The 26,574-nt window shown below is 34.7% G+C and overlaps 2 protein-coding genes across 2 annotated transcripts; one reads left to right on the top strand and one right to left on the bottom strand.

Annotated features, from left to right (window-relative positions):
• Positions 1-891: 891 nt before the first annotated feature.
• LOC115989764 (ras-related protein RABA1d) lies at positions 892-10,535 on the bottom strand. Its single transcript, XM_031113620.1, has 2 exons — positions 10,180-10,535; positions 892-1,679 (listed from the first exon to the last, which is right to left on the bottom strand). The coding sequence occupies exons 1-2, from the start codon at positions 10,398-10,400 to the stop codon at positions 1,244-1,246; spliced, it is 657 nt and encodes a 218-aa protein (XP_030969480.1). The 5' UTR covers positions 10,401-10,535; the 3' UTR covers positions 892-1,243.
• A 5,970-nt stretch (positions 10,536-16,505) lies between these two features.
• LOC115991521 (protein transport protein Sec61 subunit alpha-like) lies at positions 16,506-22,169 on the top strand. The gene is made up of 7 exons (XM_031115271.1): positions 16,506-16,614; positions 18,405-18,776; positions 20,065-20,292; positions 20,379-20,733; positions 20,834-20,961; positions 21,110-21,245; positions 21,666-22,169. Exons 2-7 carry the CDS (start codon positions 18,433-18,435, stop codon positions 21,903-21,905), a joined length of 1,431 nt encoding a protein of 476 aa, XP_030971131.1. The 5' UTR covers positions 16,506-16,614; positions 18,405-18,432; the 3' UTR covers positions 21,906-22,169.
• The last annotated feature ends 4,405 nt before the right edge of the window (positions 22,170-26,574 follow it).

The following is a 26,574-nucleotide window of genomic DNA, read 5'->3' on the forward strand; positions in this document are numbered from 1 at the left end:
ACAATCATGACACGTGTCCAATTTCAAACACGTGTCATGATCGCAGGGGGTCCAATGTCACAAGACATTGAACAGAAGCCGTACCCTATATATATAAGAGAGAGAGAGATAGAGAGAGATCCAAATTAAGTATATATTTTTATTGTACGGGAGTGGTTGAGGAGGATAAGGGATTCATCACCTAATTGTATATTATAGTTCGATAACCCCAAAATTTATATAATCACAACCCTTGTCTTGTTCCATAATGACAACAAGAAGTCAGCCAAAGCAAGTTTTAATTAATGGAACCCTTTAAACCATATGTGATAGTTTAGTTTACATTTGCATAAATATCATATGGGGTTTTGCTGGACTTGATGGCAAAGTGTCATATGACAGAGTTGAGATAACGTCACCCAAGATTTTCTTGCTCTTTCTTATGATCTTCTTCCTTATCCATTTTGGCACAGAAATACATTAATTAACACATAATGACAGCTTAACCATTTGGGTTTACCGTTAATCAAAGCAAATAGTCGTCTGCCGCGTATAACACGGTTTAGTTTAATGGTTTTGTCTATATCCATAGACATTGGGTTCATAACTTAAAATTGCATGAGTTTAAAGAAAACATTAACAACAATTTAGCTTGAAATCTGTGAAGAGATTTTCATTTCACACTGTGTTTACACTTTAGATTTGATCGCACTCAAACAAAGCATAGTTTAATCGGATGTATTTGAAAGAAAGCAGCCAAATCCAATGAATCAGATGTAAAACAATCCCAAGGACATAAACAAACGTCTAGTAAATTTAATAACATGGTAACCTCCACAGTTGAGAGAAGGATGAAAAAGACACTAGCATTGAGTGAGCAAGTTAATTGAGTTGAAGCCATTTCCTATTCACTTCACAGGAACTGACCACGTGCATGGCTTGCCAGATAGAGAAATTTTGATTATGGGTCTTAACTCTTTAACTCTGAGCAAGAATGTCAACATACAAACATTGGGTGCAAATTTTGGGCAAATTGAGCACCTTTGAAAGCAATAAATCCCGATTCCTAAACAAGTTCTTAGCTAAAAATTTCAGACTTCACCAAAAAAAAGGAAAAAAAAAAAAAAAAAAATCGGAAGTAAAAACGAAACACATCTGGCCTATCTCCTACTGTAGGCATCTGAAAAAATTTTACACAAATTATAGTGTACATAAAAACAGATGCAGCAAAACAAACCAGCTGCATCCCACGCAGATTAAAACCCTAGGTGGAACAGCATCCAGCTCTCTTCACAGCAGAAACATCTTTACTGACATCTATTTTCTCTCCTTTGGAAGGAACAGCTGATGCAGCTGCATCATCTCCAGTCTCCATGGCCTTCTTGCTGACTATATGGTAGATCTGAGTAAGAACTTCTGCAAAAGCATTGTCCACATTAGTTGCTTCCAGAGCAGAAGTTTCCATGAAGAAAAGGGACTCCCTCTCGGCGAAGGATTTCCCATCCTCAGTTGAGACTGCCACAAGGTGACGAAGATCTGATTTGTTACCAATGAGCATGACCACAATGTTTGGATCTGTGTGATCCCTCAACTCCCTTAACCACCTTTCAACATTTTCAAATGTGGAATGCCGAGTGACATCATACACAAGCAGTGCACCAACGGCCCCACGGTAGTAAGCACTAGTTATGGCCCGGTACCTACAAACTCAACAAACAAGGTCAAATTATGAAAAAGTCTTGGGCAGACAAAAAGGCAATATCCAATAGGTGTAAAAACCTCAAAGCTTAGGAATATAACTTAATTGCATTAAAACAAAGAAATATCCAAAGAACGACGCTTAAAACACAAAGAGAATCATCATATATCTATTTAACTGGTAAATTAATTCACCATCCAACTTTCATTTTAATTTTTAAAGCATTCACTATCATCCTGATAGCAGTGCAGGAATTTAAATTTGCCAACACACTATCTAGAGTTGTGTAGTGAATTCAGACATAAAAACATCTAATTCCATAAAGAAAATAAATTGATTGGATCTATTTCATAATGCTACCATCCAAAACACAAGTCTAGGGACAACATTTTTCACAACTTTTTTCATACAATACATGGCCTGTTGTGATGCATGATAAAAGTGGTATCAGTGGTGGACCCAAGTAATAGTAATATTGCTTCCATCACAATAGGACATGTCAGCAGTTGTGGAAAAATGTTGTGTCCTTAGCATTATTCTATCCAAAATAATATCCCTTTGATACATGCGAGAAGCTTTCTTAACTGCCTCACTGTCACAAATATACATGGTACCTAGCCAGCAATATGTCAAACTGACCAGGGGCCTTTTTTTCCCTTTCGTCTTGCAATGCAGAACAGAAACCTAGTGTATTGCAGTGCAGAACACAACAGACACTGAACAGTTTTTGTTGTTTGTTTCGCTAAACATCAAATTCTTTGATTCAATTCTTTATTTTTGAGGTTTGTGTTCATCGGTTTTTTTTGTAGCACTTTTTGTTGAGGTAGTATTTGGAGCTAAGGAAATGTTAGCATACTATACTGTCTTTGTTAGTGCTAATTAGGTTTTAATTTGAGGTTTTCACATGTGAAATATATTTTTCTATCACTTCTTCCATTGTCCTGCTAGTATGCTGAAATATGCAAAAATTATGGGACTCTACTACATCACTCTGCCACAAATAAGGCAGAAACAATACAGAAGTCAATAGTACCATCCTTTGTGGCACTACGCATACAGGCTCAAATCCAAAAGCCCAACCCAGCGAGCTAACATTACCTCTATCAAGCACACAACCACTGATTTTCTATCAAATTTCATTCTCCGCAATGTAATAGTATACTACCTTTTCTTTTTTTGCTAGCTGTCAAAATTAACTTCTCCCTCCTCTCAGAGGACTGTGGGGGCAAAACAATTGAAATGAGACTCCGATCTGCCCACAGACACTTTCTTGGAACAAATTGACAGACACTTGATGTAATAACTAATAAATATATGGACAGATATAGCAAGCATGCAATATATATGAACATTTCAACCAAGAAATTTGCATGCATCCCAACAGGTACCAGCAAAAGTTAATGCTCTATTATATCTCATTCTTTCTCATGTAGGATTTATATGCAGGTGATACTCTTACCTATGTTATCAACATCTAATAGGCCTGATACCAACAAGCTACAACAAAGTAATCCAGAAAACACATTAGAGATTGTCCATCTAATATAAGACCTAGGTAGTTCTTATTGGTAATTTGCACACACCCAATGGGTTTTGAATCCACCAAGTAACCCTCCACCACTTCTTGTAGGAGGAAGAAGTGCCATTTGAACTAGAGATCATTGGCCATAGAAGGTATTTAAAGTACTGAAAACATTTGTTCAAATTTTTCCCAAATATAGATTTTTCTTCCTAGACTCCTAGTTTATCTATTACTTGAATTTTCAATAGTGTCTAAAGGAAGCATAACAAGGAGGAGAGAAAGAAGGATTGACACTTATTGAACTAAACTACAGAAGGCTTATGCCTAAAGACCAAGCTTGTCATACTTATCAAAAAAAAAACCCAAGCTTGTCATAAATGCATACTAATACATGAACCACGAGGGCAATGGAGTTCTCAAGATTGAACATTTTTCTCCGGGTCTATGAAAGCAAGAGTATAGAAGCATGGGTTAGGATCTACTTCCCACTTAAAGGTCCCTCCCAATGATTTTAAGGTAGCATGAGATGTAGCTAAAAACCTATACGTGTTTATATCAAACTGAGATCGCAACCTAATCACCAAGTGGAAAGTGCAAGTTTTCAGCAGAAAGTTGAAATCAAGAATTGAAGATTACCCCGCCGAGGACCTCATTTTGGACAGAGCATTCATGAAAGATACATAGCATAGATTCAGGTAGATACAAGTTATCGTAATTCATCAGAACCAAACAATCTTGGACCCCAATGATTTTGACTACATCAAAGAGAAACATAGGATGATGGTAAATTCTAATTCTACTAGTAAGGAAACTTTTTTTTTTCAAATAAGTTTGTTTTGGTCCCAAGGGGAAGGGGGGAGAGAGATTCGAACTAGTAACCTCCACTTCATGAGGCGCGGTCCCCAACTGATTGTACTACCTCTTGAAGTTGGCCACAAGAAGGAAAAGACAAGATTCGAACCAGTTACCTCCACTTCATAAAGGTGTGGTCCCCAAATGATTGCGCTACCTAGAGGTGTGCGTGGGTCGGGTTGGATCAAGTTGAGGGGATTTTTCAACCCAACCCGCCATAGTGGGTTAAAAAAAATTCAACCCAACCCAACCCATCACAGGGGTCCAACCCAACCCACATGAATCGGGTTGGGTCGGGTTGAACCCATGGGTTGGACAGTTTTTTATTTATTTTATTACTATTATTATTAAATTGAGCATAAAAAAATATATCCCACCTACCACCTGAGTTAATAAACAAAATATACATGAACTAATATCCCAACTTAGTTATAAACAAATAGGAGTGGAGTGGGAGAGTAGGAGAGAGAGAAATAGGATTGTTAGGGTTTATGAGGTAATTGAGTTTTATATAGGAAGAGCCGAATAGGAAAAAAAATTATTAAATATAATATATTTTTAAATATATATAATTTAAAATTTAAATATATAGGTGGGTCGGGTTGGGTTAGGCGAGTTTGTGATTGTTATGACCCAAACCCAAACCGACCCACTATTAAAAAAAAATTCATAAACCAACCCAACCCACCAACCCCTAAAAACCGACCCAACCCGGCGGGTTGGGTTGAGTCGGGTTGGGTCGATTTTGGTGGGTTGGCTACACACCACCGCTACCCCTTGAAGTTTACCAGTTAGGATACTTATTCTATCCTGTTAATTTTTACCCAAAAAAAATTGCAACATATTTGGTATGAAAATTGTTGTTTCTACCAATCAATTCTATTTGGAATAGAATGACAGAGAACAGGCCAGTTCCACACAATCTAGTTCAAATAACCAACACTGTATTGTTTTTTTTTTTTTTTAAATAAGTAATAACCAACACTATATTGTTTAAAAATAAATAAAATAAAAACACCTTAAACCTGATTTTGAAGACCAGAACAGTTATACAGTTCATTTGATTATACATCATAGTAGAATAAACATATCAAAGAGCCCAATTAAACAACCTGTGCTGACTGGATTTCCAAACAGCCCCTCATTAAATAATTGTGTGTTTATTCAAGAGCAAGCATGACAATAAAACTATACGCACATGCATAGTACATAAAATGCTTTGCCTACTGATACTTTTAGTGTACAAAGAACATACAATGAAAGGCCAGTAATGACAATGGCATTAAAGATGTGGATGTAGTAGGTAGTGGTGGTAATATTTATGCTGCATTCAAGATCGCTATAATGTTATGCTACAGTAATATTTTTAATTGATTTCTGTTACATTTTAAGCCACAAGAATTTACTGAAAACTCTCAAGTACTGATCTATAGAAGTTGATATCAATAATGACAAGGATCATAAGACCAATAATTATCAAAATTGCTGCCAACAGTGGTATGCAGGAAGTGAGGTATTTTTTTTTTTTTTTACCCGTAAGAGTGTCCTGTTGAAATAACTCGTGGGAACATCCATATCTCAGTCTTGAACAACTAGAAATGATGTACTTTTCAAGATCACAGACACCACCATATTTAAACAAAGATATATGCATATACAGAAACATGTATAACATATAATTCTAAAAGGAGGGAGCCTTGAATCTATAGTTCAGACTTTCTTTCCAACAGTGCCCATATCCGAAATTAGACCTTCAAAATTTCAAATGTGTTACAACAATGATGACATAATACCAATTCTAATAATTCTAACCAACATATGCAAGTTCACTCAAGAAATCAACAAAACCTAACTTATGCTAGTGTTACTAACCCTCAATCACCACCATTCCTTAAATGTACAACCACTACACCCCAAGTGAAGTAACCATTTCCATCACAATCTTTCTGTAAATAAAACCAAATAAGTATTACATGCACAATGCCACTGCATATACGCTGCTATAACCCCACCCTCAAATGTCACCACAACCACATCAAAATCACCTTCACTACTGCCATGTGTAACATATGGACTGCATGTCACTTCCCACAACTTAGTAATGGAATTATGCATGCTCAGAATCATAGTACATTGCAATGACAAGAAACAATACATTAGAACATAGTAGCAGTGACATAGCACTAAATCAGACAGTTTATAAAAACAAAAATCCAAATAAATTTAGGAACCTCTTCTAAGGTTCATACTTAGTTCAATTTCGTATACATATCATTGGTGAGATTTACAATATATAAAAACTAATAACAACAACAACAAAGCCTTAGCTCCAAATTTTTGGGGTCAGCTATAGATCCTTAACAAATTAGTTAAGGTCAGCCACATACATTCTTTTCTCTCATTCTATTCTATCTAAAATCATACTCTCTATTACCTAATTGACAATATATATAAAAAACTAGCATGATGTCTATATGACACAATGAGGTGACCACCAGGGACAGACCTACGTGTGGGCCGCGGGGGGGGGGGGGGTGTGGGTGTTGTGTGCCCAAGATTTTGAAAAAACTAAAGATTAGTATATACATCTACACAAGTTTAGAATTTTGTCCCTGAAATTTATATTTTGGCCCCCCTCCCTCAAAATAATTTTCAAATTGACCCATGAAATCAAAACATAAAATTTATCTGCTATTCTTGCATTCCATTTGCCCAAGAAAAACAAAAACCTTAAGACAATTCATTGGACAATTCACAAAACCGGATAACAAAAGAACCTTTAGAAGGTTTGGTCCCATGGATCTCTCTTCCTTCCTTGATCCGATCTTTTCTCCTCTCTCTCTCTCTGCATTGTGGCGTGTCACTTGCGAGGCTGGGCTGCTGCTTTGCCTTTCTAACTTTAAGTGATAAAGGTGGAAAGTGGAAACTTTTATTCCAAAACTATTAGTGAAAGTGATTACAAGTAGCCACAATATCATGGGGCTACTGACAGTCCAATAACAGGGGAACACCATACAATTATAGCTTCTTCTTTTTTTTATAAAGAGTACACCTATTGTTATTTGTTAGAACTTAGAACAAGGAGAAACGTTAACATGTACTGTAGTTATTAATATAGATTAATGGAAAACGTTGCTATAATTAGTATTAAAAAAAAGGGAAATGTTAACCTTTAGTTATTAATATATCATTATAAAGATATTAGGTATAGAATAATGTAAAAATATTAAATAAATTGATTTTTAAACAAAAATTGTAATGTGAAAAGATTAAAGAATCAGTCCAACTCAAATCAAACCAAAGAACCTAGAAGTTTAGAACCACTCATTTTTTTCAATTCTCTTTGCAATCGTATTACTATGATAAATTCCTATGATTTTTTATTTTTAATAATTCGATAATTACAACAAGAAGAGGGGGGATTTGAATCCTGCACGTCTTTGTTGGGCACACTAAGAAGTATCAATTGAGCTACAAAACTATTGATTATAAATCCCTATAATTAATATGACTTTTATTTTATTCAACTACAATGTTTGATTTTTTTTATAAGAAAAAATACAAATAATTCGAGAACCAATACTGATGATGCACCTTTGCCAACCTCTAGTATTGACATACCAATTTCTAAAAATTTTCAAATAAAGAATTGTGGCCCCCCTTAAGTTCAAATCTTGGTTCCGTCCCTAGTGACCACCCAGGGAACCCATATATCTAGACATCCTGAAGATAGTCCACTTAATTACAAGAGTGTGCCACTCACAAAAACAATCTTTATTGGGACAAGAACAGGTAGAAAAGACAACTAGTGTTTTTGTTTCATTCTTTCGTTTGATTGTTAGTAGTTTACTAAGCTTGATGGTATGCAAGCTCCTAAGAAGACTCAACCCCAGGTCTGGCATATCCACTAAACTTTACCAACAGACTAGGTGGCATCTTCGAAGGCAGATCAATAGGAAGGAACAACATTTTTTATGGAAATTTTTGACATAGTTAAGGATACATACTGGTGACAAACCATATTATAGATGGGGCCTACATCGTATTTGAAGCAACAAGAATTTCAGGAAGCTTATACCTTTTCGCTTATAGGTCTTCATACAGGAATTTAAAACACTCAAATATATAATTAAATCAAACAAATTAAAAAAGACCAGATATAAATAATAATAATCTTTTTCTCCTGTAAAAAAATAATAATAACAAGGGATATTTATCTACCAAATCCCAATGCTGCAACTAAAAAACTGCATAATAATTGACTGCCAATTCACAACACAACCATGCCAGAATATAGAAAAACAGGTATCTACGCTATTAGCATGCAAACTTTGCTCCATGCTGGAAACAAAGTGTATAACAAAACTTGAATTAACATGGAAACTCTAAATACACAACACAAGCAACCAAGCAAAGGGTAGTACATTTGAACCTTCCTTTTTTAGTGGTAAGTTACACAGATGCCTGGTGGGACTTAAACCCACAACCTCACCCTCCACCTTGCTCTAACAAGGGGAATTAGTGCCATTTGAGCTAGACCTCATTGGCATAGTACTCTTAAACATTAAATGCTATTAAGAAGAATGCTCTCAAATAAGTAAAAAATAGCACAGCTTGATGCCACATTATTAGCTTATTATGTTAATAAGAATGACGATATAATACAATTAATCTATTCAAGTACATTTCTAATTCTTGGAGGGGGTTATTACATGGGAGATGCAACTTCCAAAGAACAATAGGAATAAAAATTTATACCATCCCAACCAAAACAAGAGATTATCATAATAAATGTTTAATGCATGTTGTCAAGAAGACCGTATATAATTGGAGTAAGATGCAGTAGAGTATAGACAAGGAATGAGTTCAACTAATGGACATGAGGCTAGACAAGGAATGAGTTCAACTAATGGACATGAGGCAACTGGATTACACACACAGTAACAGGCATGTGCATGTGTGTACTCTTATGATAGATAACATCAAGAGAACATAAATGGTCCAATTGTTATGCCCACTCACAGAGATGAGCAAGTGGACCGCAAAATTAGGGCAATAATGATTGCTTCAGGAGTACCAAGTCATTGACACATTTGATAAAATGATACAATTGGTGAAGACTTTTAAGATACTATAAGCCTAGCCATGGTTAGCAAATTAGGATCAGGTACGCAAAGGGAGAAGAAAACAAAGAAACTGACAATAAATTAGGGACAACATCAATAAAGACAATATGAGTAAAGACAACAGATATGGTTTATTTTTATATAAAGAAGTCCAATGGTTACACTATTAAAATTGTTTAGCATCAGGCAAATTGAACATAACAAACCGCCAAGAAAACAAAAGGAAACAGAATAAAAACAACCCAAAAACAAAAAAAAAGATTGCAAAAGAAGATAAAAAGATATTATAATCATTTAAAGTTTTTATTCCATGACAATTTAAATAAATTATTGACTACAAATCATATCTAACATATGACCAGCCTGCACAATGGAAAATACAAAAGCTTCAGCAAATGCAATCCAGCTTTTACATTAATTAAACCACATCTAATTCAAACTTCAAAGCGAAATCACACCACTCCAATTACAAGCCAGAACATTTTGCCTCATTTCTCAATCATTCTCGTGTTTCAGATGCATATTGCATAATTCAGACGTAAATTCAGATAACAAGCAGCAGAATATCAAGATCTACTATTCCAAACCAAAAATCTAACTTTGATCTGCCATGCAGCCCGATTGCTAGGAAAGAAAACTTTTTTTTTATTTCTGTTATTGTTAAGTAAAATTAAATAGGATATACGTTTAGACTCAGATCTAGTAAAAACAGACCCGTCTTAGTATCCAATTAAACCACCATATCTATGCTAGAACTCAAATAAACTAAACCCATTACTCAACCAAGCTTGATATAGTAGTTTTCAGATTGGAATGATAATTCACGTCCTAAGAATCAAAACAACAAAAACCAGGAGACATTAAACTAGAATTTCTTTTCTTTTCCCACGTTTTCTCAGCAACCAAACACCCAAAAACTCACAATAACTTTGAAAAAGGAGAAATGCCCAGATCATAAAAACAAGAATTACAGACCCAAAAACACAAAAAAGAAGGCGCACCTTTCTTGGCCAGCGGTATCCCAAATCTGGGCCTTGATGACCTTGCTATCGACATTCAAGCTCCGAGTGGCGAACTCGACCCCGATGGTGGACTTGGACTCGAGGCTGAACTCGTTGCGAGTGAACCTGGACAGCAAGTTGGACTTGCCCACACCTGAGTCACCGATCAGCACCACCTTGAACAGGTAGTCATAGTCATCTTCAGCTCTGTAACCAGCCATTTTTTTCCAAAACAAAAAATACCAAAACTTTCGCTCCCAAAATAAGCAGAGGGAGTTTTCAGTTTGGTTTAGAGAGAGAGAGAGAATTGTGTGTGTGTTTTTACTTTTTTTGAGATCTCTCTCACTCTACTCTCTCTCTCTCTCTCTCTAAATTTTAGTACTTTTGTTTGCCTTCTTTTCTTTTTTTTTTTCTTTTGGGGACCTTTTTGGGTTTGTGAGTTGGAAATGTTCCAGAGACCAGAGGCAGAGAGTCTGGTTGGGCTGGAGTCCAAAGCAAGACACAGAGGGATGTGTCTGTTTTTGAATGCTGAGCTTTGTTTGTTTGGTTGGGTTCGATAAGGAATAAATGGAATGGCATTGATGTCACTTCAGTTCCCAAACTCGACTAGTCTAGTCTAAGTTCACTTCATTCTTCACTGATTCAAATCAGGTTTTTTAGTACTTCGCTTGTTGTGAGGATATTCTTGTCCAACAAATTCTAGTAGCGCAAAATAAAAATGCACAAATTTTGCCAAAATATTCAACGTGACTTACTCTAATTAGTAAAGAAATAGTTGTAGGTCTATATAAAAGCGATAGGTAACTAATCAAAATTTGTGAAAGTTGTGGAAAAATGTAATTAATTTGCACCTTTTGGATGCTCTTTGGGAGTTGAAGGAAGGTTGATCATGGGGAAGTTATGTTGGACAATGTTGTACTCTTAAACAAACACTAAATTTAGAGAGGTCTGTTAATAGAAATGTATGGTCATTGGCCCTTAATATACATATTTTATGTTGTCATAGTGACATTCACCAACATGCCTAAGGATAGGGGCTCAGAATAGTTATATTAAAAAAAGAAAGTAAAAACAAAGGAAATTAGACATTTGATCCTGGCTGCATGGATGATGCAATGCATGGATAATTATGTCGCCTGCCTCATTGTGTTGCATGACTACACGAGTTGACTTAGAGGCAACATGTCAATAGTTTTGCAAAGTAGATGGACCAGTGGCCATAGTTTGGCAGGTTGGCAAGCCATACATGTGTTGTGGACAACAAGTGCAGTGCGATGAGACATTGCCTTGTGTGTGCTTGGCCATGGGCAAAATGTTAAGTAGCGAACAAGCTAAATAAGGACAAGGTAGGCGAGGCTGCTTGATCGTCTTGGCATGTTGGTGTAGTGTAAGAAGTGTGGAATTGGTTATGGTTTGCATGGTCGAGTGGGACTAGTTGCATATGGGTGGTGATGTGTTGTGTGGATTGGTCGGCCATACTTGAAACTAGCATTGGTACGGGGCAAGCCCTCCAAAATTCCAAATGGTAATGCATGGTCCAAAGTTTGCATGATGTTGGACAATGTGTTTGGATTAACATCATTAAACTACAAGATTCTTGGCAAGTCAAGTCACTTGTTAAAACCCTTGTTATTAAGCATTCAAATTAGTTCATACGTAATTCATGTATATTTTAACGTAAGAACTTACTTTTTTCTATTTTTCATAATCACTTTTCAAAAACACCAACATTAAATTATCTATTCTACACATTTTTTTTGGTTAGAAACTATCTATTCTACACTTTGATTAATTTAAATAATTATTTTTATTCTTTTTAATACTTTATGGGAATATAAAAAGTTGAAGAAAAAAAAATCAATTATTTTTTTCCTTGTTAAAAATTTCTAGAAATATTTCTTAAATCAATGCCCTTAGGTATCTGTTAACTTTTCTCTTATTATTATCATTTCATCTTTTTTTTTTTTTTTTGGTTATCTTTCTCATATCTCATCTCTCAACCCACTCATCCTCTCAAACATCTCTCTCTCTCTCTCTCTCTCTCTCTCTCTCTCTCTCTCTCTCAATTTGACCTACCATCAAACCCACCATTGTCCTCTACCCTCTTTTTCAATCTGACCTAGCTAGCCAAGATCCAACATCTTTCTTTTGATCTAATAGGCGACGACTCTAAGGACGTCTGAGACGTTGTAGCCTTGTAGGTCTCTCATCTCAAACATTCCACCACCAATGGGCTGTTGTGTTACGAACTAGGTTTGAGTTTGGGTTATGGGTTTTGATTTTGGGTTTCCTGTTGGGGTTGATTTTATATGGGTATTTGGTTGATTTATTGTTTGGAGGTTAGTTTTGTGGTGAAAAAGTAAAATTTGGGGAGGTTTTCTCTTGTTAATTTTGGATTTGGAGATTAGTGTGGGGGGTGGGGGGGTTTCTGATTAATTTCATCTAGGTTGATGTTAATTTTGGATTTTTTACTTTGATTCTAAGTTTTTTCTTTCTTTCTTAATCTATAAGGGGTTGTTGCTAATTTTAGTTTTAGAGTTTTTCTATTTTGGTGATGCTACCTTGAAGGGTAGTTGAGGTTGAGTTAGGCTGAGAATTTGTGGTTGGGCTGGGGTGGCAGTTTTGTACGAAGAAGAAAAGGAGGCCTAGTACAAAAAGAGAGAAAATATATATATTAAAAAAAAAAAAAAACTATTTTCATGCGAACAGTGACCATGTATATTTCTAGGATTATTGTAACAACAATGGGAGTTTACACAATTTTAACTTAACTGATGTGGGTGATTTTTGGGGCCAAATTTGCAAAATTTACCCATTTTTCTATTTTACATTAATTGATTCAAATGCTCCGAGTACTTGTTTATCAAAAAGGAAAATCATATAAGTAATTTGAATTGTGATACTATAGAATTTTAACATATGACGTCCACTCTATGATAATTGCTCTTTGTTACCAAGCCAAGACACTAGTTGGATTTTTTTTTAGGTGAAATTTAAACCTCAGTTTGTTATTTGATGATAAGAGACTTTACCAATTAAGCTCATTGGAACCCACAATTAACATGAATTTATTTGTCCAAAAATTTACTCCATTTGGGGAAGCCACATAAATAGTATGACTTTGCTAGTCCAATATTTTAGTCCATTTTGTTAGGGCTCGGCTCTCCTTCCAGTGGCAGCTTTAGGTATTTTTTATAGGGTTGTCATTAAAAGACTTAAATTATAAAAAAAATTAATATAAAAAAAAATCTTGATTATATTGAAAGAAAAAAAAACACACACACATGCCCAAATATATGAAGCTTTAAAATTTCCTTCTATTGAAATGAAAATTCATCTCAACTTTAATTTTTTGTTGTTACAATATTTTTGTTGTGATCATATCATTACTCTATTGAAAAGAATTTTTCTTAATACTTTAATTTTTATTATGTTTATAGCATTACTCTATTAACAATTTAACTAAACTCAAATTTTGTTGTTGTTTCAACATCATTAATTTGGTTGTTACTCAACATATTGGTCTTTGTAACTGTGTTTACATTTATTAGTCCTTGTAATTGTTCAATTGCCTTTACTCTTTTATTTATTGACTTGCCATAACATTTTTGAAGTGCTAGCTACATGACTTTGTCTTTAAAACTCTCGCTCTCTTTATAATTGGCAAATTTTTCTTTAACTTTTAAGTTGTAAATTTGTTGTTGGACTTTAAAAAAAAAAAAAAAAATTAAGGTCACCAAAATATTAATTTATGCTGTTAGGCTAGCATCTTTTGTTCTTTTCTTTTATTTTCTAGATTCCAGATAAATAGAATTTGTTGTTGGGTCTTTTCTTTTTGTTTATGAGGGCCAATTATATTATTAAAGGATGCCAAGTTTTAATTTTGTTTAGAGTGTTCATTTTTTATTTATGATTGACAAAAGAAAAATATTTCAAAAATAATATATATATATATATATATTTATTTATTTATTTATATTTCAAAGTCTAATCTTGGTGCTTTCACTGCTTAGTTTGAGAGAGAGAGAGAGAGAGTCAAATTTAGAACTAAAAAAAACTGCATTTGTGTCATGATTTTTTTTTTCTATCCTTTTATTTATGAGAAGTGTTATATTCACAACAAATCCTAAGAGAGAGAGTCAAATTTAGAACTAAAAAAAAAACTACATTTGTGTCATGATTTTTTTTTTTTTCTATCCTTTTATTTATGAGAAATGCTATATTCACAACAAATCCTAAGGGTCCATTTGGTTGGGAGGACAAAAAATGGGAAGAGGGAAAAATGGTAGGATAGAAAAAATTTTAGTTTTTCTTATTTGTGTTTGGTTGGGAGGGTGGAAAAGTGTAGGGATGGAAAACTTTTTTGTTTGGTTAAAATGAAAAATATGATGATTGAAAATAGAGTTTGTATAAATTTACCATAATGTTCCTATTAAATAAAACAAAAAGTACCACACTATATACTTTTATAAAAATTGTGTATAAATAGGTACTTCATTAAAATGAAAAATAAAAAAGCTTAAGAAACTAATCCAAAAATTTTTTCTAAAAAAAAAAATCAACAAAATTGAGGAGAAAAGAAACAAAAATAATAATATAATAATAATAATAATAATAAAATAAAAGAAGAAGAAGGCAACGTCTAGAAAAATGGCCACAAAAAAAGAGTCAAAAGGTCCAAAAGTTCGAAACGTGTCTACTTGGGTATATATGTCCAAAAGCACTAAGGAGTTTGCTTCTTGTTTTCTCTCTTATAATCTCCTCAATTTGGGGAGATTGATTTTTGGTAAGCTTAGGAAGAAAACACCTGGCCCCACTAGTTTTCTCTCCCCTTTCTCCTCCCAACCAAACAGCCACTCCAATCATTTTCTCCCCACTTTTTTCACATTTATTTTTCATCCACCCACTTTTCACTCCAACTAAACATACATTCAGTGGTAGATTTAAATTAGAACTAAAAATAACTGCATTTGTGTCATGATTTTTTTTTTTTCTATCCTTTTATTTATGAGAAATGCTATATTCACAACAAATCTTAAGGGTTCGTTTGGTTGGGAGGACAGAAAATGGGAAGAGGGAAAAGTGGTAGGATAGAAAAAAATTTTAGTTTCCCTTATTTGTGTTTGGTTGGGAGGGTAGAAAAGTGTAGGAATGGAAAAATTTTTTGTTTGGTTAAAATGAAAAATATGATAATTGAAAATAGAGTTTGTATAAATTTACCATAATGTTTCTATTAAATAAAACAAAAAGTAACACACTATATACTTTTATAAAAATTGTGTATAAATAGGTACTTCATTAAAATGAAAAATAAAAAATAAAAAAGCTTAAGAACTAATCCAAAATGTTTTTCTAAAAAAAAAAACCAACAAAATTGAGGAGATAAGAAACACAAAAAAAGAAGAAGAAGAAGAAGAAGAAGGCAACATCTAGAAAAATGGCCACAAAAAAAAGTCAAAAGGTCCAAAAGTTCGGAACATGTCTACTTGGGTATATATGTCCAAAAGCAATAAGAAGTTTGCTCATTGTTTTCTCTCTTATAATCTCCTCAATTTGGGGAGATTGATTTTTAGTGGGCTCAGGAAAAAAACACCTGGCCCCACTAGTTTTCTCTCCCCTTTCTCCTCCCAACCAAACAGCCACTCCAACCATTTTCTCCCCACTTTTCTCACATTTATTTTCCATCCACCCACTTTTCACTCCAACTAAACATACTTTCAATGGTAGATTTAAATTAGAACTAATAACAACTTATCAACTATAATTTATTATAGTGGATTCTAGCTAGTTCAACTGGTAAAATCTTTGATGGTTGTATAAAAGATTTATGGTTCAATCTCCGTCTACACTAAAAACTGATTGATGTCTTGATCTGATGATAAAGAACTATCATTAGCAACAGACACTATAGATTGAAACTTTCTAAAACAAACTTATAATTTATTATAAAAACATTATGAATTAGCGCTTCTCTTTATTTACTATGCTTTCTTCTTGTATTAAAATAGGACCCATCCTATCCAAAATAAAATAAAATAAAATAAAAAGAATAGGACCCATTTTGTTATATTTGCACCCAAACTACAGCCCAATGATCCCAAAAGCTGAGAAAGTTGGGCCCAACCCACTCACTACCTGACTAAACCCATAACATCCCATCACACACGCGTTGATTAACCATTAGCCAAGCCTGGTAAAAATGTGGTCACCTCACCTAGCCGCAAGCTTGGCCGGCCCAACCCAGCCAAGTGTACTTTTATTGACTTTTTCTCGTTAGCTAGGCCGGCCCAACCCAGCCTAGCGTAATTTTATTGACGTTTTCTCGTTTTCACACACACCTCCGTCTCCTATTTCTATACAACAAACACGCATTACGCTTCTCTATCTATCTATCTCTCTCTCTCTGGTTTCAGATCTGGAGCTCTCTCTTTAGCCGTAAGCGCTCTCTCTCTTTCTCTCTCTCTCCCTCTCAATTTCCACATTTTGATCTATATATTATACTCGATTTCACAATGCATGATTTACTTTCTTTCTCCTTCTCCTTCGATCATTGATCTGCCAGAATTTACGATTTTCCAATTCCTCGATTAATTTGTTTTCCATGGAAAAATATTTCGCGTAATTATAATTTTACTGTTTTATTGTATTTGATCTATAAAATTTTATAATTAAAAAAAAAATATCCTGAATTTTGAATTTATATCGTGTTTTATTTTTATTTATTTATTTATTTTCCAGATCCAATGCATTAGCAATTATTATGCATGGTTCGGTTTTGTTAAGAATCGCTTTAGGTTATAGATCCTGTGATTTTTTTTTTTTGTTAAATTATTTCTTTGATATTAACGTTAAAACGGTGCGTTTTTGCCTGCAATACGAATTTGTAGGTTTTTGCTACCTGATTCAGTGCAATTCTTGCACTGAATTCACAATTGACTCTGTTTGATTTGGTGTAAAATGTTTCGATGCAAATTTTTTGGTTCCTGTTAGATCAGTTTTAAATTTAAATATATATATATATATATATATTTATCTATTTTATTTTCCTTGCGTTGTGAGCTATATAACTTTAATTAGTAATGTATGAATTGTATAGCATTGTCTGAAATTAATGTGATCTCATTTGTGGCTGATGTGGGATAGCAACATTTTGCATTTTGAATATGTAGCCATATTAGTTGGTTTGATTGGTTTTGAATTTACTTCATTTGTTTGTACCGACGATGTGTTGACTTAAATGGGATCTCAAAGTTCCACGAGGTTTTATGGTTTAGGACCGGATAAAATGCTAGGTGATTGATTGCAAACATGACAATCAGGAATTGAATTAACTAAATTAGGGTCATCGTCCATGAGTGCTTTGTTGATAATCCTAAGAGATGTAACAGAATTGGTGTCACTGTTTGAGATTGTTTGGGACAATTGAGTTCCAATTATTATGCTGTGTGTTCTTGGGCAAGAGCATAAACTGCTTAGCCTGTCAAGGGTGAATGCTCATGGATTCCCCGGCAACTGATTTTGACGAGTGGGGTCAGTTTCTTATAGCTAGAGGCAATTTCAAAGGGCTCTTCTTTAGAAAGATTCCCTACATTATCTCTCTCACACACACACACACAAAAAAAAAAAAAAAAAAAAAAAAAAAAAAAAAAAAAAAAACCAACAACAACAACAATTGTTATGCCCATATTCCCATTCCGGTAGCCTGTAAATGACATTGTAGTATTTCTTTATTTTCCCTTTGTTGTGTGTGCCAGCGCCTCATCTCTCATTAGTCTAATTGTGCTTATTATCTCTCCTAGCGGAAACCGACCCAATATGAGTGTAGGATAAATCTGCATCTATAAAACCATTTGGCATTAATTATTGAGCATAATCTCATTGTTTTGATGCTTATAGGGTGTGTGATGGTCAATTTATATGATGAGCCACTATTATGCAATGCACATGGATTACAAGATATAGACTGGAATGTTATAGGCATTCTTATATAGATGATTTCATGGTGGTGATCAATAAGCATTGTGCATGCTTTAGTAAGATTTTTTTTATGGTCCTTCCCCATTTAATTTAATAAACTTTATTCAACAGTTTCACAGCATACTCTATGAAATCCTTTTATAGTTACTAATAAACTTGAATCTTATCTTTTTAATTGTTCTTAAAGAATTTACTTGGCACATATATTGTTGATCGATTGATGATAAAAGTTTAAACTTTGGAAGCAGGTGTTCGGTTTAGTTTTCGCCGTTAAAAATGGGAGGAGGATTTAGAGTGTTGCATCTGGTCAGACCGTTTCTCTCATTTTTGCCAGAAGTTCAGAGTGCTGACAGGAAAATTCCCTTCAGAGAGAAGGTCATTTACACTGTCATTTCACTTTTCATCTTTCTCGTTTGCAGTCAGCTTCCTCTTTATGGCATACACTCAACAACGGGTGCTGATCCATTCTATTGGATGCGTGTTATTCTTGCATCAAACCGTGGGACTGTGATGGAGCTTGGAATTACACCTATTGTGACTTCTGGGCTAGTGATGCAACTCTTGGCTGGGTCCAAGATCATTGAAGTGGACAACAGTGTCCGCGAGGATCGTGCCCTCTTGTAAGTTTTGAGAAACTTTTGTGAGATAATAACACGAAAACCCCCAAAGTTTGACCTTGCTGTTTAAACCTTAAATTTTCAATTGCACCAATTCCTAGCTTATGCTATTAATTTTTTTCAATTTGGACCATTAGCATGTCTCATTAAACTAAAAATAAAAGAAATTCATGTAATCTGTGTTTACAACCTATTTAGACTTCAAGTTTGCTTCATAGAATATTTGATAGTATTCTACGACCAAAATAGGTATCAAAACAACTTTAAAAACCTTAATAAAGAGACACATTTTAATGAAGAAACCATTTTCTTGTGAGTGGTTTTGTGGCACTAAAATACTTTCGCCTTTCGGTGTTTATGTTTCAGATTTTTTAGTGTCCTGATAAGTTTCAAGGCTAGTTCACTTGAGTTTCCATTACTTTTAGTTAATAGTGACTCACTGAGGAGACAAAGTGAAACAATTTAGAGTTGTAATTAATTTTCAGTATTTACTTAGAATCCAGCCCTAAACTATGAGGGACCCCCCCTCTCCCCCTCTTCCCATTTTCTCTCTTTCTCTCTCATTGTAAGCAGTTTTTTCTGCACGAAGTTGTAGCAGTCGATGAAAACTTTGCTCTAAGAGCTTTATGTTTCCCTATTTTTTGAGGATTACTATATTAAGTTTAAATTGGAACCCTTTACTAATCCACTATAATTAGTTTCAGTGTACCTGAAACAGTTGTAAAAATTTAGTTGCTTGATTGTCAATTTAAAGCCTGAGGGGGCCAATTAAAACTTGGGTTAACTTACAAGAGGTCGATAATGTTTCTTTATGCCAATTACGACTTCAACATGTTAGTATCCACCATTAATGGGCAAGTCTTAAAGTCTAATGATGTGCCCTAGCAAACAAAAATTATTGCAGATTAGGGCTGTTTCTGTCCAGTCTTTGTTTAATTTTTGGATTTACCGGAAGATCAGTGACATCAGTCAAAATGCTTGTGGTCTTGTGTTTCCTTGATTCTTTTGGGACCTATGTCTTCTTAGTTAAAGAAATAATGGATCTTTGCTCCTCCTCAAGGAAAATGAGATTTGTATTCAGATTTAGATGCTGTCTCCACCAAGAAATTAATGTTGCAAATTTCAACTCTTGGTGGATTCTGTATTTGAAATGTAAATGTACGTACATAAAATTATAAGCTGCACATCCTTGCCTTGTTACTTTTTAAAAATCAACTATCCTTCAATTGTGATTTTGATCTGTGGCTTCTAGTGTAATGAATCCAGCTTTCTTTGGCATGTGTTTTTGCAGAAATGGGGCACAAAAGTTGTTAGGCATCCTGATTGCTGTTGGTGAAGCAGTTGCCTATGTCCTATCTGGGATGTATGGCAGTGTTGGTCAACTCGGTGTGGGCAATGCTATTCTTATAATTATTCAACTTTGCTTTGCTGGAATTATTGTGATATGCCTAGATGAACTTCTCCAGAAGGGATACGGTCTGGGGTCTGGGATCTCTCTCTTCATAGCAACCAACATCTGGTAGGCTACAAATGTGATTTTCATCATGGTGTTTAGAATGGTATGATCTATGGTGTTTTAATCCTCAATTTTCGGTTGATGTACAGTGAAAACATTATTTGGAAAGCCTTTAGCCCCACAACCATTAACAGTGGCCGGGGGGCTGAATTTGAAGGTGCTGTTATTGCTTTGTTCCATCTACTGATCACTAGGAGTGACAAAGTTCGTGCTCTTCGAGAAGCTTTTTACCGGCAAAACCTGCCAAATGTTACTAATTTGCTTGCTACGGTCTTGATCTTCCTTATTGTCATCTACTTCCAAGGTTTCCGTGTAGTTCTGCCAGTCAGATCAAAGAACGCTCGTGGACAACAGGGCTCATATCCAATTAAGCTTTTTTACACCTCCAACATGCCTATCATCCTCCAATCTGCCCTTGTGTCAAATCTCTATTTCATCTCCCAGGTACTAAAGCTAATTATGCAGTGGTGAATATCAAACACCGTGCTTTACATTGTAATTGAAATGACACCATTTTTTTTTTAATAAAAAAAAATCTATCCAGTTGCTATACAGGAAGTACAGTGGAAATTTCATCGTAAATCTGTTGGGAAAGTGGAAGGAATCTGAATATTCAGGTGGCCAGTATATTCCAGTTGGTGGTCTTGCTTACTATGTCACTGCACCAGCAAGGTGATGCAGTATTTTCCTTTTATCATATATTATCGTATTATCATATTAAAGTGCAAAAGCGTGTGCCACCAGGAGTAGCTAGTCATTGTGTTTTTGTCGATTGCTCTGATGCCTTGTTTTTTCCTCTGTTGATGTTATCATTATGCAGTTTGGCAGATATGGCAGCCAATCCATTCCATGCTCTATTCTATTTGGTGTTTATGCTTTCAGCTTGTGCCCTATTCTCTAAAACCTGGATTGAAGTATCTGGGTCTTCTGCCCGAGATGTTGCTAAACAGCTCAAGGTATTCCAAGATGAAACTTACGTCACTTAAAAAAACACAAATATTTATTTTTACTTTTTCCCATTTGAAGAGCAATCTCTTTGATCAATAATATAGATTGCTAGTGCCATTGACCAGTAATGACACCTCATGTAATATTAATTAAGTAGGCATGAGATGCCACTAGTTTTGTGATCATATGAAGACACCTATGCTCTGTTTTTGCAGTAACTTTATAAAATGTTTGTATATCTGCAGAGTTCCTTGTTTGATTTTCCGTGCTTATAGATGATATGCCTTTTGCACTGCTGCTGCTTTATGATCATGAGCATTACATTGTAGACAAGATATGTAGGATTAAGATATGGTGCTCCAAAAATGTTATAATTATGAATTATTATGCATTTGGATGATGTTAAACACTCAATGCTGGTTCTGCAGGAACAGCAAATGGTGATGCCTGGACATCGTGATTCAAACTTACAGAAGGAGCTGAATCGCTACATACCTACTGCAGCCGCATTTGGTGGAATATGCATTGGTGCACTTACAGTGCTGGCAGATTTCATGGGGGCAATTGGCTCAGGAACTGGAATATTACTTGCGGTTACAATCATCTATCAGTACTTTGAGACATTTGAGAAGGAGAGAGCCAGTGAACTTGGCTTCTTTGGCTTTTAAGTGTAGTCGTCTGTTTTAGGGAAATCTTAGGTGGTGCTAATAAGCATCCTGACAGTTTTGGTGGAGTTTTAGATGCAACTAGGTTCCACCCTTGTTGACACACACCATGGATAGAGATTGAAATCAATATGTAGTTTGGTAATGGTTAGTGACTTGCTTTTCTATTTGTATGGTAATCATGTTAGCACGCTGAGGCACAGACAAAACAACTACCCGTGAAAACAGAGATTTAAAATTTTCCTTTATTGGTGTTACCTTTCTCTATGTTGCATGCATTTGTTTGTATCTTGTTCTATGATATGCTTGGTTGCATGCCACTTGACCCATGATTTGGGTGTTATGATTGGAGACAGATACGGCTATTGAATAAAGTTGCCTTCAAATATGCTCTAGTGCTCGGGGTATTTATTATTTTCCTTTTTTCTGCAGTTAGAAAAGAAGGGGGTTTAAACTAAACTCCCAATAACGATAAAGGATTTTACTAATGTGTGTCCTAAGCACACATTAACCGGACCCTACAATAGATTTACCTCTGGGTAAGTTGAGCCGAACGGTACCTTCACGTCTTAAATGCATGGGGGGAAATGTGGCGGCCTCAGTTTGTACCCCTGAGGTGGGATATTTATGTAAGTGATATCTCTAATTCTAACCTGTTCAAAAACTATATATATATATATATACACACACACAATGACAATAGGCCCTCGCCAAAACCCTACAATGGGTAGGGGCCTTGTAGGAAGAGAATCAAAACAGCGACCTTACTATGAGAAGGGCCCATTTACCCTGAGAATACAGCGCTATATGCTTTCCTATTAACCTAACAATGTGAAACATGAAAGGAATCCTTTTATTAAATTTTAGTCTGGATGAGACACTAGCAGCCTCTTGTCTTATAAAGTTTCCGAATGATATGGACTGGTTTGTTTATAAATATAGTTAGCAATGATGGTGCATACGTGCAGCTGATGACTTCTAGCCTCAGTCTGATGACTCTGATTCCATTATTTGGAACTTTAGTAGCTTTTATCCTTCTCTTTTGCGTATTAGCTGAAAAGATTGACTCAGAGATCCCATGCGTACTGTCCTAAAATCTAAAGAATTAGACTAGATAGGACTCAATTCGTCAAATTTGATTTTAGCCGAAAAAGCAGCTTGACGAATACACATGTTTCTTATATACCTTGCCACATTCAAGGGCAAGGTATGAGTTTGTTTGGAGGCCTTTAAGTCTATAAAAGCAAAGTAAAATAGTGAAGACTTAAAAGCAAAGTAAAATTGTGAAGACTTTAAAGCAAAGTAAAATAGTGGGGAAAAAAAAAAGCCCAAGGGCAAATAATGATATTAGAAAATAAAATTAGTCTATTTAGAAACAACTTATCTAACTTTTTGCTGAAAGTATGCTATTGTATACTTGTATCTTAAAAAAAATTGAAAAAGTGAAAAAATGCGGAAAAAGTGAGGTTTTAAAAAACTGTACATAAAAGGTAAAACTTAAGGGTCATGCTAACGAATGCCCTAAGGGCACTTGTTAACAATTCATTTTAGGAAAGTTTTGACATCACTTTTATGGGAAATGAAAAAAACTGTCAAAACATTAATTGTTTTTTTTTTTTTCTTTTCCCATAAAAACTTTCTTTAACTAGACTCTTAACCAATGCCCTAAGGGCACTTGTTAGCACTAATGCAAAACTCACCCTTAGTCTTCTCCGGCAATGAAAGTATTGAAACATCTTATCTTACATAATTAAGAACCATGCTTGTTCAGTTTCTCCATGCAACACATGGACATTAAACACAATTCATCTTCTCTTTTTTGGAGGGGTCGAGGTGGCGATCATGACTTTTTAATCTCTTTTTAATGCAAGGCAAGTTCTACATGGAACTTATAGTCAATTGGTCGATTAGGCCTAACAGCCTATAGTCCCGGGATAGAGCTATAATGGTTACATTTTTAATGTATGTTCGGTTTACAATGACCCTCAGTAAAGCATATGTAGCCTAAAGAGTCTAGGGTTAAGTGCACATGGATTTCACAATACAATTTGGGGTAATTAATACATAATTAACTCATAAATTAACCTAGTAGTCTAATACCTTTAACTAATCCTTCCACGATTAAAAAAAAAAAAAAAGGAAATAATCCAAGCCTACTGCCTATAACGTAGAAGGGTTCTTTTATTTGGGTGCTGCTCGATAAATTTGGATGGCTTTTTCAACTTGCTCGCCTCCATTTCAAAACAAAACAGAAGGGACTGCACTGCACTAACAGTAAGTAGATTTGAAACTTTTAGCAAACATTCTTGGCACTTTCTATGGTTGTTTCAACTACTGCCTAACATATTTTGTTTTTTTCTTTAGCTGTAGTGCTGTACAACATTGCCATTCTCCAACTTATTAATATTTAGGATGAAAAATAGGCGGACTCATACGTGTTTTTCTCGTGCTACGTACTTGGTTAAGAGAATTAGATCGAGGAGTTAGGTTTGAGTTGTAGATTGCTGACTCATTGGTCGGTTATATTATCCATGAACACGTGTGATTCTTTCAATATCAATATAGTACATGAATTTCAGCTCATTTTTCAATTTTGTTTGGCCACTCGAGGGACAACACAGCCACCCAATGGGGCCTACAGACTCCTCTCCATCATAGACGTTGGATTCCAAACCCTTTAGATAGATTAGACCTTTGTGCATTGGCAAGCCAGAAAAGCTGGAGGTACCAGCAAAGTTTAGTACTAGATGGTCCTCTTGGTCCTCAATTGCAAAACTGAGAGGCCTTCCTTTAGAGCAATATAGCTGTGCTTGTGTCCCATTTTATGGCTGTTGGTGTTGGACCGTTTGGAAGGCCCTAGCCCTACAGTATAAAGTCCCACTTAAGTCTTGGATACTGTCCTTTTTATCTTCTTTTTTGAATATGGTTAATGAGAATGCGAGTTCCATAGCTCCACGTTGAGAATTTTGGCAGGGCTCAGTGTGATTAGATGGTACATTTATGTCATACACTCAAAAGGAAGAAAGTGAAAGGGTTACAGCTCACCCAGAGTATGATTCTTTTTTTAAAATCCTAAAAGGTTCTCTGTTTATTCCTCCTCCCAAAAGATAAAAATTTTCAAAATTTTCTTTAGGATCCATGTATATTCCATTCCACTAAAAGGTTCGATGCTTATGGTGGAAAGTGAAATAGAAACCATGAGTAGAAAGAGAGAGAGAGAGGAAGAACACAGAGAAATGTGCGTTTCGACTTGATGGTATGCGTTCAGTCGTTCACAGAAGCAGCTCTTAGAGACTACATTGTTATTATTATCATTGTGTTACAAAGAATCTAAGATGCATAGATGCTACAAAATTTTGAATTAGGTGTAAATGGACTTTACACTAAACTAGGCCGATTGGGCTATTACTCATGATAATAATAATAGACATAAAATTAATATGAATGTGACCTTTAACAGAGGATAATTACAAAATTTTCTTATAATTTTTTTTTTTGGATACTTGATTATTTTTTCTGAGCATGTTTAATATTTTATCCCATGCATACTGACTAATTTTAAAGAAACATAGCTATGATTAGCAATTTCGAACTCATAGCCTTCCTAAATTTTATTTTTAAGAACTCCTAAGAATTAGGACCCGTTTGTTATTGTTAGTTAAACAACAGTTTTCAATATTTAAACATCATTACACATATTTTCACACAATTTTTTACCTACACATATTTTCAAAAAATATAAACAACGTTAGTAAAAATTTCTTACCTGGCCTTAAGGTATGTTTGGTTAGGGTAAAAACTAGAGGATGAAAAATAGAGAAATGAAAATAAGGTGAAATATGTCATTTTTCACTGTTTAGTTGAGAGAGGTAAGGGGAGAGAAAAGTGATGGGGTCCACAAGTTTTCTCTCATCTCCCTTGAAAATACAATTTCTCCAAATTTGAAAGAAAATTAGAGTGAAAAGTGAAAAAAATATTTGGACAAAATTACTCTTACCTTTGATTAATGTTTCTAACTTTTTTTTTTATAATACTTTTCCTTTGTAACGTTGGCTTGCTCTTTCTTTTTTTTTTTTTCTTTTGAATTTTCCTTTGTAACGTTTTTGTTTTTGTTTTTCTTTCTTCGGTTTTGTCAGGTGGTGGGCTTCTTTTTTCCAATGTTATTAATTTTTTGATGATCACTTTTTCGAATGTTATTTATGGGCAGAAGACAAGAGCGTGAATAGAAATAAACAAATGCATCTCTATAGTCTCAGTTATCGAGATGCCATTCATTGATTGCCAATAAAATATGGAAGGAGGGGGACTATGTCATATCAAATAATCAATGTGCGTAATGATGGTAATTCAAACTTCAAAGACCGATAAAGCCAGTTTCTCATGTCTTATTTTTGAACAATGCTCTATGCGCGCAATTTCAAAGATAGTGCTACACTACGTTACAAACTCACATGACATCATTTTACATTCATAATTTAATCAAAGAACAAAAGCGAAGTACTGAAGTGTGAAAATCTAGAACAATAATCAACCCTAGCTTATTTAAATTTCGGTTGTGATTGTTTCGGGTGAAAAATTTTTACGAAAATTTTTTACATCTAACAAGGTGTTTGGATAGACTGAAAAATACTATTTTCAGTTTATTTGTAAAATTTTGACCTCTTTAGTGTAA

Source organism: Quercus lobata, chromosome 5 (genome assembly GCF_001633185.2).
Source record: "Quercus lobata isolate SW786 chromosome 5, ValleyOak3.0 Primary Assembly, whole genome shotgun sequence".
NCBI classification, from domain to species: domain Eukaryota; kingdom Viridiplantae; phylum Streptophyta; class Magnoliopsida; order Fagales; family Fagaceae; genus Quercus; species Quercus lobata.

Excerpts from the sequence above, each read along its gene's own strand:
- LOC115991521 (XM_031115271.1), top strand. The coding sequence starts at position 18,433 with ATGGGAGGAGGATTTAGAGTGTTGCATCTGGTCAGACCGTTTCTCTCA. Across the intron at positions 18,777-20,064 it reads CGCGAGGATCGTGCCCTCTT|AAATGGGGCACAAAAGTTGT; the intron begins GTAAGTTTTGAG and ends GTGTTTTTGCAG. Across the intron at positions 20,293-20,378 it reads TTCATAGCAACCAACATCTG|TGAAAACATTATTTGGAAAG; the intron begins GTAGGCTACAAA and ends GTTGATGTACAG.
- LOC115989764 (XM_031113620.1), bottom strand. The coding sequence starts at position 10,400 with ATGGCTGGTTACAGAGCTGAAGATGACTATGACTACCTGTTCAAGGTG. Across the intron at positions 1,680-10,179 it reads GATACCGCTGGCCAAGAAAG|GTACCGGGCCATAACTAGTG; the intron begins GTGCGCCTTCTT and ends TTGAGTTTGTAG.